This window comes from Delphinus delphis, chromosome 2, assembly GCF_949987515.2.
Source record: "Delphinus delphis chromosome 2, mDelDel1.2, whole genome shotgun sequence".
Lineage (NCBI taxonomy): Eukaryota > Metazoa > Chordata > Mammalia > Artiodactyla > Delphinidae > Delphinus > Delphinus delphis.
Window position 1 is genome coordinate 131,712,140 of NC_082684.1, and position 14,044 is coordinate 131,726,183.

The 14,044-nt window shown below is 42.9% G+C and overlaps 1 protein-coding gene across 2 annotated transcripts in view; it reads right to left on the minus strand.

Moving 5' to 3' along the window:
* THSD4 (thrombospondin type 1 domain containing 4) overlaps window positions 1–14,044 on the minus strand; it is a 566,477-nt gene that overhangs the window by 24,770 nt on the left and 527,663 nt on the right. For both annotated transcript variants that reach the window (XM_060005674.1, XM_060005675.1), the window contains 2 exons: window positions 4,164–4,339; window positions 1,656–1,752 (listed from right to left, as the gene is read on the minus strand). In XM_060005674.1, the coding sequence (XP_059861657.1) occupies window positions 1,656–1,752; window positions 4,164–4,339 (273 nt within the window). The remainder of the gene's footprint in view (window positions 1–1,655; window positions 1,753–4,163; window positions 4,340–14,044) is intronic.

Genomic DNA, 14,044 nt, shown 5'->3' on the forward strand with positions numbered 1-14,044 from the left:
GCTGACCCCTCCTGGCCTGCCCTGGCCCCGGCAGCTGATCCCAGAACCACACGCTACCCATTAGCTGAGACTCGTCATCATCCTATATGATTTCAAATAGTCTGTCCAACTGTCCTTATAAATCAGCATCAGTAATCTCAATCTTTCCCCATCTGAACTTGGTTTCTCAGACTGTATATTGCTCCTGGAAATGGCTTAAAAATTCTTTCAGGCTGAGTGTGCTGACTTGGAGTTTGGACAACACATGCACCCCACGTGCCGGGTGGCTCCTCCCCGACCTGTAACAATCAGATAACCTGGTTATCCAATGGGCAGCCCAGAGAAGGACGTACGGCCAGGTCTCACATCTGTCCCCTCACTTCCTAGGACAGGTATTGGACCAGGTCACCTGTAGGCAGTGTAATAAGCGCAGGGGCTAGTGACCCAGGCTGACCTGAGGTCACTGTGGGACCTGGGCAAGTCACTCAATCTCTCTAAGCTTCCATTTCCTTACTCTTAAAATGGGGCTAATAACAGTACCTCCCTCTGAGCACAGTTGTGAGAATTTGATGAGTTAGTCTATGTGAAGGGCCCAGCAGTGTCTGGCACATAGCGAGGACTCTGCGTGTGAGTGATTATGAGCGATTCGTATTAATATTTCTGCAGACCCTTCTGTCTGAAAGATGGAAAAGACAGTCTCCATTTGGGTGGTGGGCTCCGTCACCATTCGGTAAAGAAATATCAGCCAGGGGCTGTGCTGTACCCAGCAGAGGCAAGCAAAGCTGCTGGCTCTGTCAGCGGAGCCCACAGGGAAGAGGTGGATTGTTAGGTGTGAATTCATTGTTCTTTTCTTACAGGTGAAAGCTGTGTTAGCAGAAGCAGAAGGGGACCAAGAGAAAAGGCACGTGGTGGACAGAATAATGGCCCTCTGAAGATGCCTGTGTCCTAATATCTGGAACCTGGGATGTGTTATTTTATACTGCAAAAGGGATTTTGCAGATGCGATTAAGTTATCCTGGATTTTGAGATGGAGAGATTATCCTGAATTATCTGGCTGAGCTCAGTGTAATCGGAAGGGTCCTTATAAGAAAGAGGCAGGAGAAGGAGAGATGACAGAAGAAGAGGGTCAGAGGCAGAGAGAGATTTGAAGGTGCTATTCAGCTGACTTTGAAGACGGAGGAAGGGGCCATGAAGCAAGAAACGCAGGTGGCCTCTGCTGAAAAAGGTAAGGAAACTGATTCTTTCCCAGAGCCTGCACAGGGAGCACAGCCTGCCAACACCGTGATTCCCGCCCAGCAAAACCCATTTTGCACTTCTGACCTCCGGAACTATAAGACAGTGAATTTGTGTTGCTTTATGCTCCTGAGTTTAAAGTCATTTGTTAGAGCAGTGATAGGAAACTAATATAAAAGACATTTCAAAATGTTGAACTGGAAAGACAGACTGAGAATGTTCACTTCATTTTTGAGTCAAGTGAATGAAACACTCTTATCAGTGAAGGCCCAGGCAAATGGTGAGGCATCCTCTGATATCAAGGCCCATTGACTCTGAAATATGTATCCATGGGTTTTCTCTGTGTTGACCAAGAGACAGAGGGCAGATACACAAGAAGAAGAGAGAAAGGGCGTTAAAAGGAAATGATCCGGAGTGACCGGCAGCAAAACCAGAAATTTTACCTGGTCTCCTGTGAGGCAGCACCTGTGGGCTGATGGCATTGTTCCCCATGATTACGTACTCGTAGTGGACTCCTGGGTTAGGCTGCTGGTGTATCATCTGACGACACAAAGGTCAATGTCACTGCACTGGCACACATGCATATCCCCTTCCTGCTGGCTTTGGGCTCAATGGTGTAAGTGGCACTAACTATAAATGAGTGGACTGATTTACATCTAATAATATTAGCGGACTGGTGACACACTAAACGAAAGCTATTTCCAGATGGCTTTTTGCTATCTGCTTTTGAAGAATGAAGAACGTAGTCTTTGAGAGAATAAGAAGAAAACTAGGTTGAAAGTCAAGATTTTATAAATTTTAAACAGGAAGATGGGAGCAATGGTAGGGAATCTTTCTGTCGGCTCCCAACCATCCTCTACCATTGCTTAGATTTTCCTCATGGCCCCCAAAATATCCAAAATAGACACTTAAGTTTTCACTACAGAGAACCCGTTTGAACACTAGGTGGCGAGACAGGGTCATGTAAGGAAGGGCCAGACCTCTGGCAGCGTCGCCCCGAGATCCCCCAGGTTCCTCCCAAGTCCTCTACCTGGCCCGGGAGGCTGACTCAGGAAGGGTCTGACCCAACCCTCTCCCTCATTGACTCTCTGGGTCCCATCCCCTCTCATCCATGGAAAGTTCCAGAACCACAGAGAGATAAGGTGAGGAAGACAGGTATAAGGGCAATAAGTCTCCTTGGGTCCTATTCTCTCTCAGGGACCCATGACAAAAGCTGCATAGGGCTGTGGAAGTCAGCAATGAAACATTGTCCGGGACAAGTACGCGAAACAAACCAGCACGGCTCAGCAGAATAAATCCCTCCCTATTGGCTTTGGAGCACAAAATCCTTTGTGCTCATGGCTTTCCTGGAGGGAAGCAGGGTGGTGGGTTAAATGCAGCCGCGGAATGCAAATCTGCAGTGAAAATACGAGCCAGGCAAGGAGACAGGTCACGCTGTGATATTTCTGTCTCTACTGCTTTACGAAGGGGGTCTCCTCTTTACCCGCTGGGTCACCTAGAGCAAGTCCCTCAATCTCATGGTTTTCGATTTCTTCATCTGGAGAAGCAGGAGGTGAGAATCCAGTTGATCTCTGAGGTCCTGTTAGCTACAGGCATTCTCTGAGTCACTCCTGCATGGGTGGGTCCTGTTTGGTCCATGAGGGTGTCTATTCTACCCAGTTACACCATCAGCCTTTACCCCTTCCCTACGTGTGAAACGTGGCCTCCCGTCTAGAAATCACCCAACAGAAGGCGGACATGAGAACCCCTGGGCCCCCTACATCCAGGAACCATGGCGGGGAGCAGAGAACCCCCGAGGGACACGGTGGTGTGACCACAGGTCCTTGCTGTCTACTCCTAGTCCCCTCACTTCTCTTTTCACACAATCCAACAGTCATTCTGGGGCTGGAAAGCCTTCCCCCCTCTACTGTGCCTCTTCTGTGTGAACATTCTGCCAGTGCAAACCTTGTCCCATTTATGAAATTATTACTGGCCACCACAACCCAGACCACCCATAGTGGGCCTTTAACAACCTGAGTTTTTACCCCTAATGCCATTCGAAACTTACCCGGAGACCAACACCAGCTGGTCAGTCTATAAAAAAGTATTCAGAATGAGCTATAACAAGACTTCCTTTGTAGTTTCTAGTCCATGAGCCACCAGGCCCAAAGGGAATGAACATGTAACTGTATAGTTAGACAAGTCATATTTATAAAATTCGAACTCGGCAAATATCAAGTAGACCAGCACGGCTTTGGAGATGGTGAGAGAATACATATCTATGGGTGAGCGAATTCTTTTTTATCAAAACGTGATTTTGAGCTTTTATTTCCGGTCCCCTTTTATTTCCTGATCTTTTTAAGAAGATTGGAGTCTAGTGGTTTCTTTTAAAAAATAAGGACCATTTTTAACTCCGGGGCAACTTAATACTTTAGTTTCTTGTCAAAGAAATCAAAGTTCTGTCTTCTGCGAAGCAGGGAACGACTGGTAAATCTCTATATTGTTACTCCAAGCTTTATTGTGTCATCTGGAGTACTCTGGAGTTCTTGTTTCTTCACTTGCTTTAATAGAATTTGAAGAGGGCTGGGAACTGTGAGTGGTCTCGTCTTGTTTTCTTTTGCCGTAAAAAGAAAACACGCCAAATTAGCACAGGAGGAAAGTGCCTGGAGGAGAGCCAATGCTCATGAAATAAAGGGTATGTTTTGCCTCTGATTTGGTTCAACAAGTAAAATTGGTTTTACTGGCTCAATAAACGCTGAGGGTAATAAGCATCTGGGAGAGTTTAAGGTTTCTATGAGCTAGGTACATTCGGAGATGAGGGGCAGAGAGGAATGCCAAGCATGTAAGGGCACCCCAAAAGGCGCCGCTCAAACGGTCTTATTGAGCAAGGGCAATATTTGTTGTTTATTTGTTCTAAGTGTGGTCCTGAGAAGCAAGAAGATACAAAATCCAGGCCAAGAGTTCAAACTCACATAGACATCCAAGATCTCATTAGTGGGACCTTCGGCCAAAAAGGACTCTCCGGCAGTGCTCGAAATCTCATTTGGTCGCTTGTATGTGAACATGGTCCCTCCTCCTTCATATTTTCCAGGCCGGTCAATTGCCCAGTTCCCGTTGATGATGGAGCGGCCAGAACGACTTCGCAAGGCTGTTGAGAAAAATGAGAGTCCTCAGGTAAGCCCAGGTGTGCACAAGAAACTGACTGCCCCCTACTTGCTGGCTTATTCATTCATCGGGTTTGTCATTATGATCGACTATGTGCAGGGCACTGGCCTAGGCCCTGGAACAGGATGAGGCATCTAGATCACAGCCCTTCGGGCTTCATCACTTCTTCAACCCACTTCAATCCCTTTTACCACTTGGACTTAGTCTAGAAAGGAAGGGTGGGCGTGGTTAGGAGAGAAGAATGTGGAAAATGAGAGAAAGGAGAAAGTTAGAGGTGGAAGATAAGGGGGCGGGGAAGGGAAACTGTGTTCTATCCCATTATCTAGGTGAGAGGTTGCACACTGGCAGCTCATGAGCTGCTTTTGGCCCACAAATGGAATTAGTTTAGCCATTGTAGTGTTCTTTTTTTGTAAATAATTGAAACCAAATTTAAGAATTGGGAGATCTCACATAAAAATTTTAGAGTTCTAGCTTCTCTTGTAAAACAAGAAGACATGTTAACCTTGGCTCCACATTCTCTCATGGCAGAGTCATGGAGCTGAGGAGGACTGCCTCTATTAGATGGGGCCTGCGTGCTCTGGCTTGCCCTACTCCCCACCGCTCCCTAGTGATCCCCAACACTGAGGCTAAGTCTCAGTTTATTACCCATTTATTTATGAATATAGATTATTTATTCCATTTATGATCATGCTGAATTAATATTTTCCTTATAGAATAGAAAATTTCTTAAAATTCTTCCTACTGGTATGTCTACTAAAAGTGGCAAAGCTAAAGACAGGCTAAAAGGGTCACAGGACTTTCTCCTACTTGGTCATCTTCATTCATTTGTATTATCTGACTTCTGTGGACTTTTGAGGGTGTAGCTATGTACCTACTCCCACATACACTGTCAGAATTCATCTTCACAACATTGCTAAGCGGATGTGCATCCTCATCTTTCAGAACATGGTTCAAGTCTGAGAAGGAAGTTGTTCAAGTTCATGAAGACAAGTGACAGAACTGCTATTTGGAGTCCAATAACAGTGGACTCAGGAGGGAGGTAAGAACGGAGAAGAGGGGCCAGGAACAAGGTGTTAGAGTTATTGAGAGAAGAAAGGGCAGCATCTGAGAGCAGACTTGACTCCCTTAGACATTTGGTACCTTGAAACCCACAAGCGAATGGCAAATTGGATTTAAAGGAGATCCCATTTTAAGTGGCATGGTCAACCGTGGGCCTGTGACAGTCACTGGCTCTGCGTACTTTCAATTTACATAGTTACTAAACTTAATTTTTTTACAATGTATTTTGAAAAAAATTTACACATAAACGAAAGTAGTGAGAACAGTATAGTAAACCTCCATGTACCCATCCCATCACCCAGCTTCAATAATTATCAACTCCTGGCTTAGCTTTTTTCACTTTGCAAATCCCAGACACTGTTTATCCTTACAGTTTTCAGTAGGTGTCTCTAAAATATAAGGACTCTTTGTTTCTTAAAGCCAGTTTCACCAGCGTTTTCTACAATGGGCCTTCCCAGGCCTGCAGAGTCAGAAGCTGCTCTGAGAGGTGGAAGAGCCCCCAGGGTTGAGGCGGCCTCCCCTGCAGACGCTATCCCTGGCTGGCTTGTTGCCATGGCTCCTGGGAGACCACAGCTGTGGAACATCAAATACCAAATTAGAAAATCACTTCAGCTTACTGAGTGGCAAGGAAGGGTCAAGAGTAGAGAATGAGGATGAATAGGTTTGGGGCTGTTTTCTCTCAAAACCACACTTCTTGAGAGGGGTCCATATGGTGTCTCCGTGTTTTCACTTCCCATTCATTTCTCAATCATCTCCAGTCTGACTCCTGCCCCCATTATTTCACTGTAACAATTCAAATGAACGTCACCAGGACCTCCATGTTGCCCATTCCAATGGGCATTTTCCAGCCTTCCTCTTATTAGATGTCTCAGCGGCATTTGGCACTACTGGCTGCTCCATTCTATTTGAAACCTTCTTTCACTGGTTTCTGGGACACCTCGCTCAGCTGGTTTTCCTCCTGCTCTCGGGCTGCTCATCTGTTCTTTCTTTTTTTGTCTCATCTTTCTCTACTCGGCCATTAAGTGTTAGTGTTCCTTAAGGCTTCAGAGCAGAGCTGATTTGGGTGCTGTACTCCTTTCATGGGTGATTGCATCTTTGCCCATGGCTTTAATTACTATATTCCAGTGACTTCCATATTTATGTCTCCAATCCAGACTTTTCCTCCGGTCCCAGGCTTATGGGATTTTAGTTCCCTGACCAGGGATTGAACCCAGGCCGTCAGCAGTGAGAGTGCGGAGTCCTAACCACTGGACCACGAGGGAACTCCCTGGTCCCAGACTTTTATATCTAATTAGCTATTTGACAGCTTCACTCAGATGTGTTGTGTAAGCCTGAATTCATCCTTGACCTCTTCCAGTATTTCTTTTTTTTAACTGAAGTATAGTTTATTTACAATATTATATTAATTTCAGGTTTATGGCATAATGATTTAGTATTTTTACATATTATACTCTCTTTCCTCTCCCCTTTGGTAACTTCTAGTTTGTTTTCTATGTCTGTGAGTCCACTTCTGTTTTGCATATACATTCATTTATATTATTTTTTTAGACTCCACATATAACTGATATCATATAGTGTTTTTCTCTGTCCTACGTATTACACTAAGCATAATATTCTCTAACTCCATTCATGTTGCTGCAAATGGAAGAATTTCATTCTTTTTATGGCTGAGTAATATTATATATATATATGTAATGGAATATATAATATATATATATATATATATCTCACATCTTTATCCATTCATCTGTTGACGGGCACTTGGTTTGCTTCCATATCTTGGCTATTGTTAATAGTGCTGCTATGTCCATACATCTTTTTGAATTAATGTTTTAGTTTTTTTTTGATGTATACCCAGGAGTAGAACTGCTGGATCATATGGTGGTTCTTATTTCAGTAAATGGTACCACCATCCATCTAATTAGGAACCTAGGAATCATCCTGGACACTTCCTCCCTTCCTTATCCCTTATATCCCATCCATCATCAAATTTTATTTGACCTTCTCCATATTTCTTGAACTCATCTACTTCTTTTTTTTTTTTTTTTTTTTTTGCGGTACGCGGGCCTCTCACTGTTGTGGCCTCTCCCGTTGCGGAGCACAGGCTCCGGACGCACAGGCTCAGCGGCCATGGCTCACGGGCCTAGCCGCTCCGCAGCATGTGGGATCTTCCCGGACCGGGACACGAACCCATGTCCCCTGCATCGGCAGGCGGACTCTCAACCACTGCGCCACCAGGGAAGCCCTCATCTACTTCTCTTCATGTCCACTGTCATAATCCAGGGCCAAGGTACCATCAGATTTCATATGGACTAACTCAAAAACCTTCTGACTGGTCTTCCTGTTTACCTTCTTTTCAGCCAGAGTGATCTTTTCAGAATGCAGATTTGATAACCAACTGTGGCTCAAAATCCTTCAATACTTTCTATTTCTCTAGGAGAAGAACCCCTCAATCATCAATGGGGTCAGGGCCCAGGTGATGTAGTCCAGCCTCATCTTGTGTCACTGTTATTCTACTCTCTGTGCTCTGATCCCTGGCCTTCTTTTAGCTCATCTGATACATCACATTCCCTCCAAAATGCTGTTCCTTCTTCCAGAAATGCTTTCCCTAACCACAAATCCTATTTGTTCTTTAGATGTCAGCTACTTCAGGTAATCTTCTCCTACCCTCAGTCCAGGTCTCTCTCTTCTCACATGCTCTAAGAGATGCAAGAGCCTTTCCTTCAGGGCACTTAACTCAGTCTGTACATACACCCATTCAGAGCGTGACTTGGTTAATGTTTGTGTCCCAGTATTGTAAGCTCCCAAAGGGCAAAGACAGTGGTGTTTCCTCACCAACAATGGTGAGCTCTAGTGCCCAGCATACTGCTCACCATGTAGGAGGAACTTAATACTTACGGAATGCAAAAATATCTAGTAGAAAAAGGCAACAGCTCAAAAGAAAGACAGGCAAAGAATGATAAGTAGGCAATGCACAGAAAACCAAATACAAATTCCACAAGCAAATGAAAAGATGCTCCACCTTACTTATAATTTAAGAAATGCAAGTCAGAACCACAATGTAATATTCTTGACCCACCAGATCAGCAAATGTTTAAAAAATTTAATACTGCCAGAATTGACATGTACGCAAACAAGCAAGCACCCATGACATTGCTGGTGGGAATGTACACCGATTCAACCTTGGAGGGCAGTTTGGTTACAATCTGTTCTCAGGTCAAGAGGATGTTTAAATGCCCATCCTCTTGACGTGAGCATTGTACTTCTAGGAAACTACTTGAGGGCTATCCTTCTAAGTATACAAAAGTGTTTTTAATAAGGATAGTCTCTGCAGACTGTTTTAACTTGAGAAAAACTAAGGCCAACCTAAATATCCATTAGTAGAGGATTGCTTATGTAAATTGTCACCCTGGATAATCATGCAATGGAATATCATGTGGCCCTAAAAATGATGAGGCAGGTCTGTGTACGTGGGTATGAAAAGATCTCTGTGATACATTAAAAAAAATTTTCTTTTTCTTACTTGAATATTTTTCATTTTGGCCGCACAGTGGGCATGTGGGATCTTAGTTCCCTGATCAGGGGTCGAACCCGCGCCCCCTGCAGTGGAAGCGTAGAATCTTAACCACTGGACCGCCAGGGAAGTCCCTGTGATATGCTTTTAAATAAAAACATATACATAAAACATGTAGACACACACAGAAAACATTTCAGGGAAAGATGGTTCTAAAACTGTTAACATTTGGGGACAGGAACCGGGGTTTAGGTTGGGATGGGAGATTAGAAGGGAGACATTTATTTCCCATTTTATATCTTTTTACTACCATTTAAATTTTTTTTTACCATATGCATATATTACTTTCTTTAAAGCTTAAAATTTTTAATTAATATAAAGGACAAGGTACTACAGAAATACTACTAAGGGATATAAAGATTTTCCCTTTTTTTTTTTTACAGCTTCTCCTTAAAAGACCATTCAGAGCATCAGGAGCTCAGAATTAAGGTAGGTTTTGGCTAAGATTTTATTGCTTTTAATGGCAGTATTGTAGAAGAGGTTATTATCTGGAAACCAAAAAGTCCATTAAAGAACACTTGAAGTACTGTATGGGAGAGAGCATCAAAGGCCCCCCAGGAAATGAAACATTGGGATCCTGAATCTTTTTACCATCCACTACTATTACCTGTACATTCCCTCTAAAGGTTTAGATGAATCTTTAATCATATAATAGCAAAGCATTAAAAAAAAAAAAGCCACATCAGATTTTTAGTAAACATGGTCCTGATTCCATATGCCCACAGGTTAGCTTCTGAAATAGCTCCAAAACTAGCCCCCATCTGGCCTGGCCTTGCATATTGAAAACAGCTGCATCTACAATTTCTGTGCCTGTAAGCAGTTCCAGAGCTATTAATGGTGTCCAGAGCTAGCCCACAAAAAGGTGCAGGTGACTCATGGTTCTTGCTAATGAGTGTGTTCACTAAAGATCTAGCTTTGGCAAAGCCTATTCGAAAGGCAACTTCACAACTATGTCAATAAGAGGAAATCTCTATTCTTGTTAGACATTTGGGTTTTATTCCAGTTTTAGTTGACGACGCTGAGCATATATATTTGGCCTAAACTATCTGCACCAATAATGCCTTTCTCCAAGGTTCGTATAGGAATTGCTAATATGTCCAAGCCCTGCTTCTCATATACCTTATCCCACCATCTTATTTTATTTTATTTTTATTTATTTATTTTTGGCTGCATTGGGTCTTTGTTGCTGCATGTGGGGGGCTTTCTGTAGTTGCAGTGAGCGGGGCCTACTCTTCCTTGTGGTGTGCGGGCTTCTCATTGTGGTGGCTTCTCTTGTTGAGGAGCACGGGCTCTAGGCGTGCGGGCTTCAGTAGTTGTGATGCATGGGCTTAGTTGCTCCGCGGCATGTGGGATCTTCCCGGACTAGGGCTCGAACCCGTGTCCCCTCCACTGGCAGGCAGATTCTTAACCACTGCGCCACCAGGGAAGCCTTATCCCACCATCTTAATGCCCACTGTTGATGACCCAAACCCTGGCTTCCAAAATCAAATAAAGAAGGTGGTTTCCTTACAGCAAACAGATCACTGTGATCTAGATGTCTGTTTCTTCCCTTGGAAACGAAGCTTAAGTTCCTCCTATTAACAAAATTCCAAGCTTCTTAATGTTTCACCCATTCTTAGAAGCTGTTAGGGAAGCAGCGCAACAAACTTAAGGGTGAAGGGGTCAGATGTCACTGGCCACTGCCGTGATGTAGCTGAAGGTTTGGAGTCCCGCCATTTTCGGTCTGGTCTATGAGCTTCCACAGAAGCCCACATATGGGCATGATCCCAACTGAGTCTCAGAATATTTCAGCTAATCTAGAGACCCTGAAAATGGAGCACAACTATTCACTTCATACTACCACCATGGAGGGGTCTGTCAATTACATCTTTATTTTCACCAGCTTCCAAGAGAAATTTAGCATTCCTTCTATTATAACTGTAGGCAACAAACCGTAACAGTATTAGCAGTGCTGTGGCTTTGTCACCAATAGAAATCACTTGTCTATTCACAAGACATTATGGATGTTACAGATATTATGAAATATTGTTAAATAACTCATCACTATTTTAGAATTACAATAGTTATTAGACCCTCCATGAGATCGCCTATTTTAATGTTAAAGGAGCATGTTACTATGTATAGTAAAAATTGGTTTTCTGAAGTGTTTTGATAATTAGGTATAACTGGTTTCCTTTGGATTTTTCTGTATCTTATTTTATGGATTTAAAAACATTATTCTGAGAAGGTATCCATAGACTGCCAAGGGAGTCCACGGCACATGAAAGTGGAGAACATCTGGTCTAGTGATTATGGTTTTCAAAACACAAATGAACTCATAATATGAATGCCAATCCTATAGGGCAAGCAGGACACGTATTATCTTTATCATACAGGTGAGGAAATAGGTTCAGAGAGATTGAGTTGTTTGCTCAAGGTCACAGACTATTCGGTAGCATTTAGGACTTGGACGTTGATGCTCTAATTCCACATTCATGCAATTACACCAGTAATCCTCAAAGTGTGGTCCTTGGACCAGCATCCCCTGGAAACTGGTAGATACTGTAGGTTCAGGCCGGCTGAATCAGAAACATGGGTGAAGTCCAGAATTCAGGTTTAGCAAGCCCTCCAGGTGGTTGTGGTACATTTAAAGTTGGAGAAGCACTACACACCTTCCTGCCCTCCTCTCTTATTTTTGAGTCCTGATCAAAAGAGAAGGATTCTCAGTCGAGGGAGAAATGGTTTCACTTCTCATATACTGGCTTTGCCTGGGCAAAAGGGCCCACACTGAGAGGAGGGGACCAAAAGGTCCAGTCTGGGGGTTGACACCTATGTTCCTTCCACCCTATCCCTGAAGCTCTCTCCATAGCACTCTCCCACCCTGTCTTTGAGCATTTAGGATTCCCAGAGCTGACTTTTCCATGGATTTCAAGTTACCAGTAAGCAATCCCAGAGGACACCTATCATCGCGTGACTTTACACACAAAGCATAAACCATTAAGGGTTTGGATTGTGATTAACCCTTGGGGTGTGTGTGTAGAAGACAGTCCAATTCAACTCAACAAAAAATTATATCAAGACACTGAGTAAGCCCACGTACTGTACTGTTAAATCCTTTGATGCACAATTTTTTCCCCCATTTTCCCATTACTGACACTGGATGTGTATTACAACAGAAAAGGAGTAGTTGTCAGGCAGATGATTAAGTTCTGATAGAGTTGTCATTTCCTGAACACATGTGAATTTGGTCCGATTCAGTCATTTTCAGTTGAGTTAATTGCATTGGCAGCCCAATTTATAGCTGTATTAAATTAAAAAAATAGGATATAACTCACATATAGTAAAGTATTTAAATGATAAGTTTATAGCTTGATTTTTTAAATATTTGTATTACGCCTGTGTTACTACTACCTGGATAAAATACAGAACATTCCAGCCCCCCACAAGGCTCCTTCCGGTCCCCACAGAGTCTTTACCCCATCCTCGTAAGTCTCAAATGTTGTCACTACTCTGCCGTCTGGAGCCACAGTTTCCCTGTTTATGAATTTCATATAAATGGAATAATAACATACATATTCTTTTGCATCGGACATCTTTTACTTAACTTGATGCCCGTGAGACTCATCCACTTTGTTGCATTTATCAGTAGTTCATTCTTTTTCATAGCAATTTAGTATCATATAAATATGCCACGATTTACTTTTCTATTGTTGATTGACTTTTGGGTGTTTCCAGTTTTTGGCTCCTTTGGGTAAAGCTGCTATAAAACATTCTTGTATGTTTTTGGTGGACATAAGTTCTCATTTCTGTTGGGAATATACCCAGAAGTAGAATTGCTGTGTTAAAGGCATAGGTATGCTTAGTTGCAGTAGGCACTGCCAAACATTTTCCCAAAGTGGCTGGACTTCTTGTTGGGAGCCGGGGATCTCACCGTGGAAATGGAGGCGTACAAATATGGAATGGGGGAAGGCAACACAGAACACTGTGGGGCATGGATTTAAATTTAAGATATCAGTGTGAATTCATAATTTTGAAATCATGGATATGTAGGTATATGTGCATGTTTATATGTACACCATATATATGTATACGTATGTGAGTCTGTGTATTTTTGTTATGTGTTTGCATATGTATACATACATGCATATATTTCCTAGCTCTGTCTGCTAAGAGGGTTAAGAAGCAGAGACACCCCACTAGCAATAAGCATACCCTGCACCTTAATCTTGGTCTCTAATACCATTCCCCATGAAAAGGCACCCTTATTTGGAGAAATGACTAGTTCCAGGGATGGGGCACGGTAGGTATAAGATAAGCCTGGAAGTAAGGAAGTGTTCACAAAGATGATGGGGACATGTCACAAGGACATAGGAGTCACCTTGAAGAAGCTCCTATTGGCCACATCTGAGACAGTTTGAGCACCCAAATAAGTATAGTAACAAATTACAAATTACTGAAAGAAAAGGAAATTCATGAGCTCATACCAATAGTAAGTAGATAAATAAATACATGGGGGAGAAGGGAGGGCTCTTGCTTATGAAAAATTTCAAGGGCCGACTGGTAAATATAGAGAGAGTGCTGGAGTTGTAAAATCATTTTGCAATCATCATGGTAAAGATTGGATCAGCTAGAAATCATCAACACACACTAAACCTTGGGGGGAAATTTTGATGTGGAGCAATATATTCCAGTGGTCTTGTCAGCCCCTCAGACTGCTTATTAGTTGCAAGGGAGAAAAAGAAAGGGTAATTATCCAGTGAAGAAACTGGGCAACACTTTACCAGGTGATCAAAATTAATAGCACCAGTGAGAAAAGGTAGACACTGTGTATCTCCTGACGTGGTACCTTGCAAAGGGCGCACCACCCCTAACCCAGGGTTCAGCTGAGAGTGTTTAACTTTAATCTAGTCACGAGAAACATCAGACAGCGAGGAACACTTAAATTTTTTTAAGGGTGGGGAACTGTATTCTTAAAAAATGTCAATACGATAAAAGACAAAGTCTGTGGAAACATTAGAGATTAAATGAGGAGAGGGAGAAATGTCAAATGAATGCAGTACCTAGCCTAGATTTGCT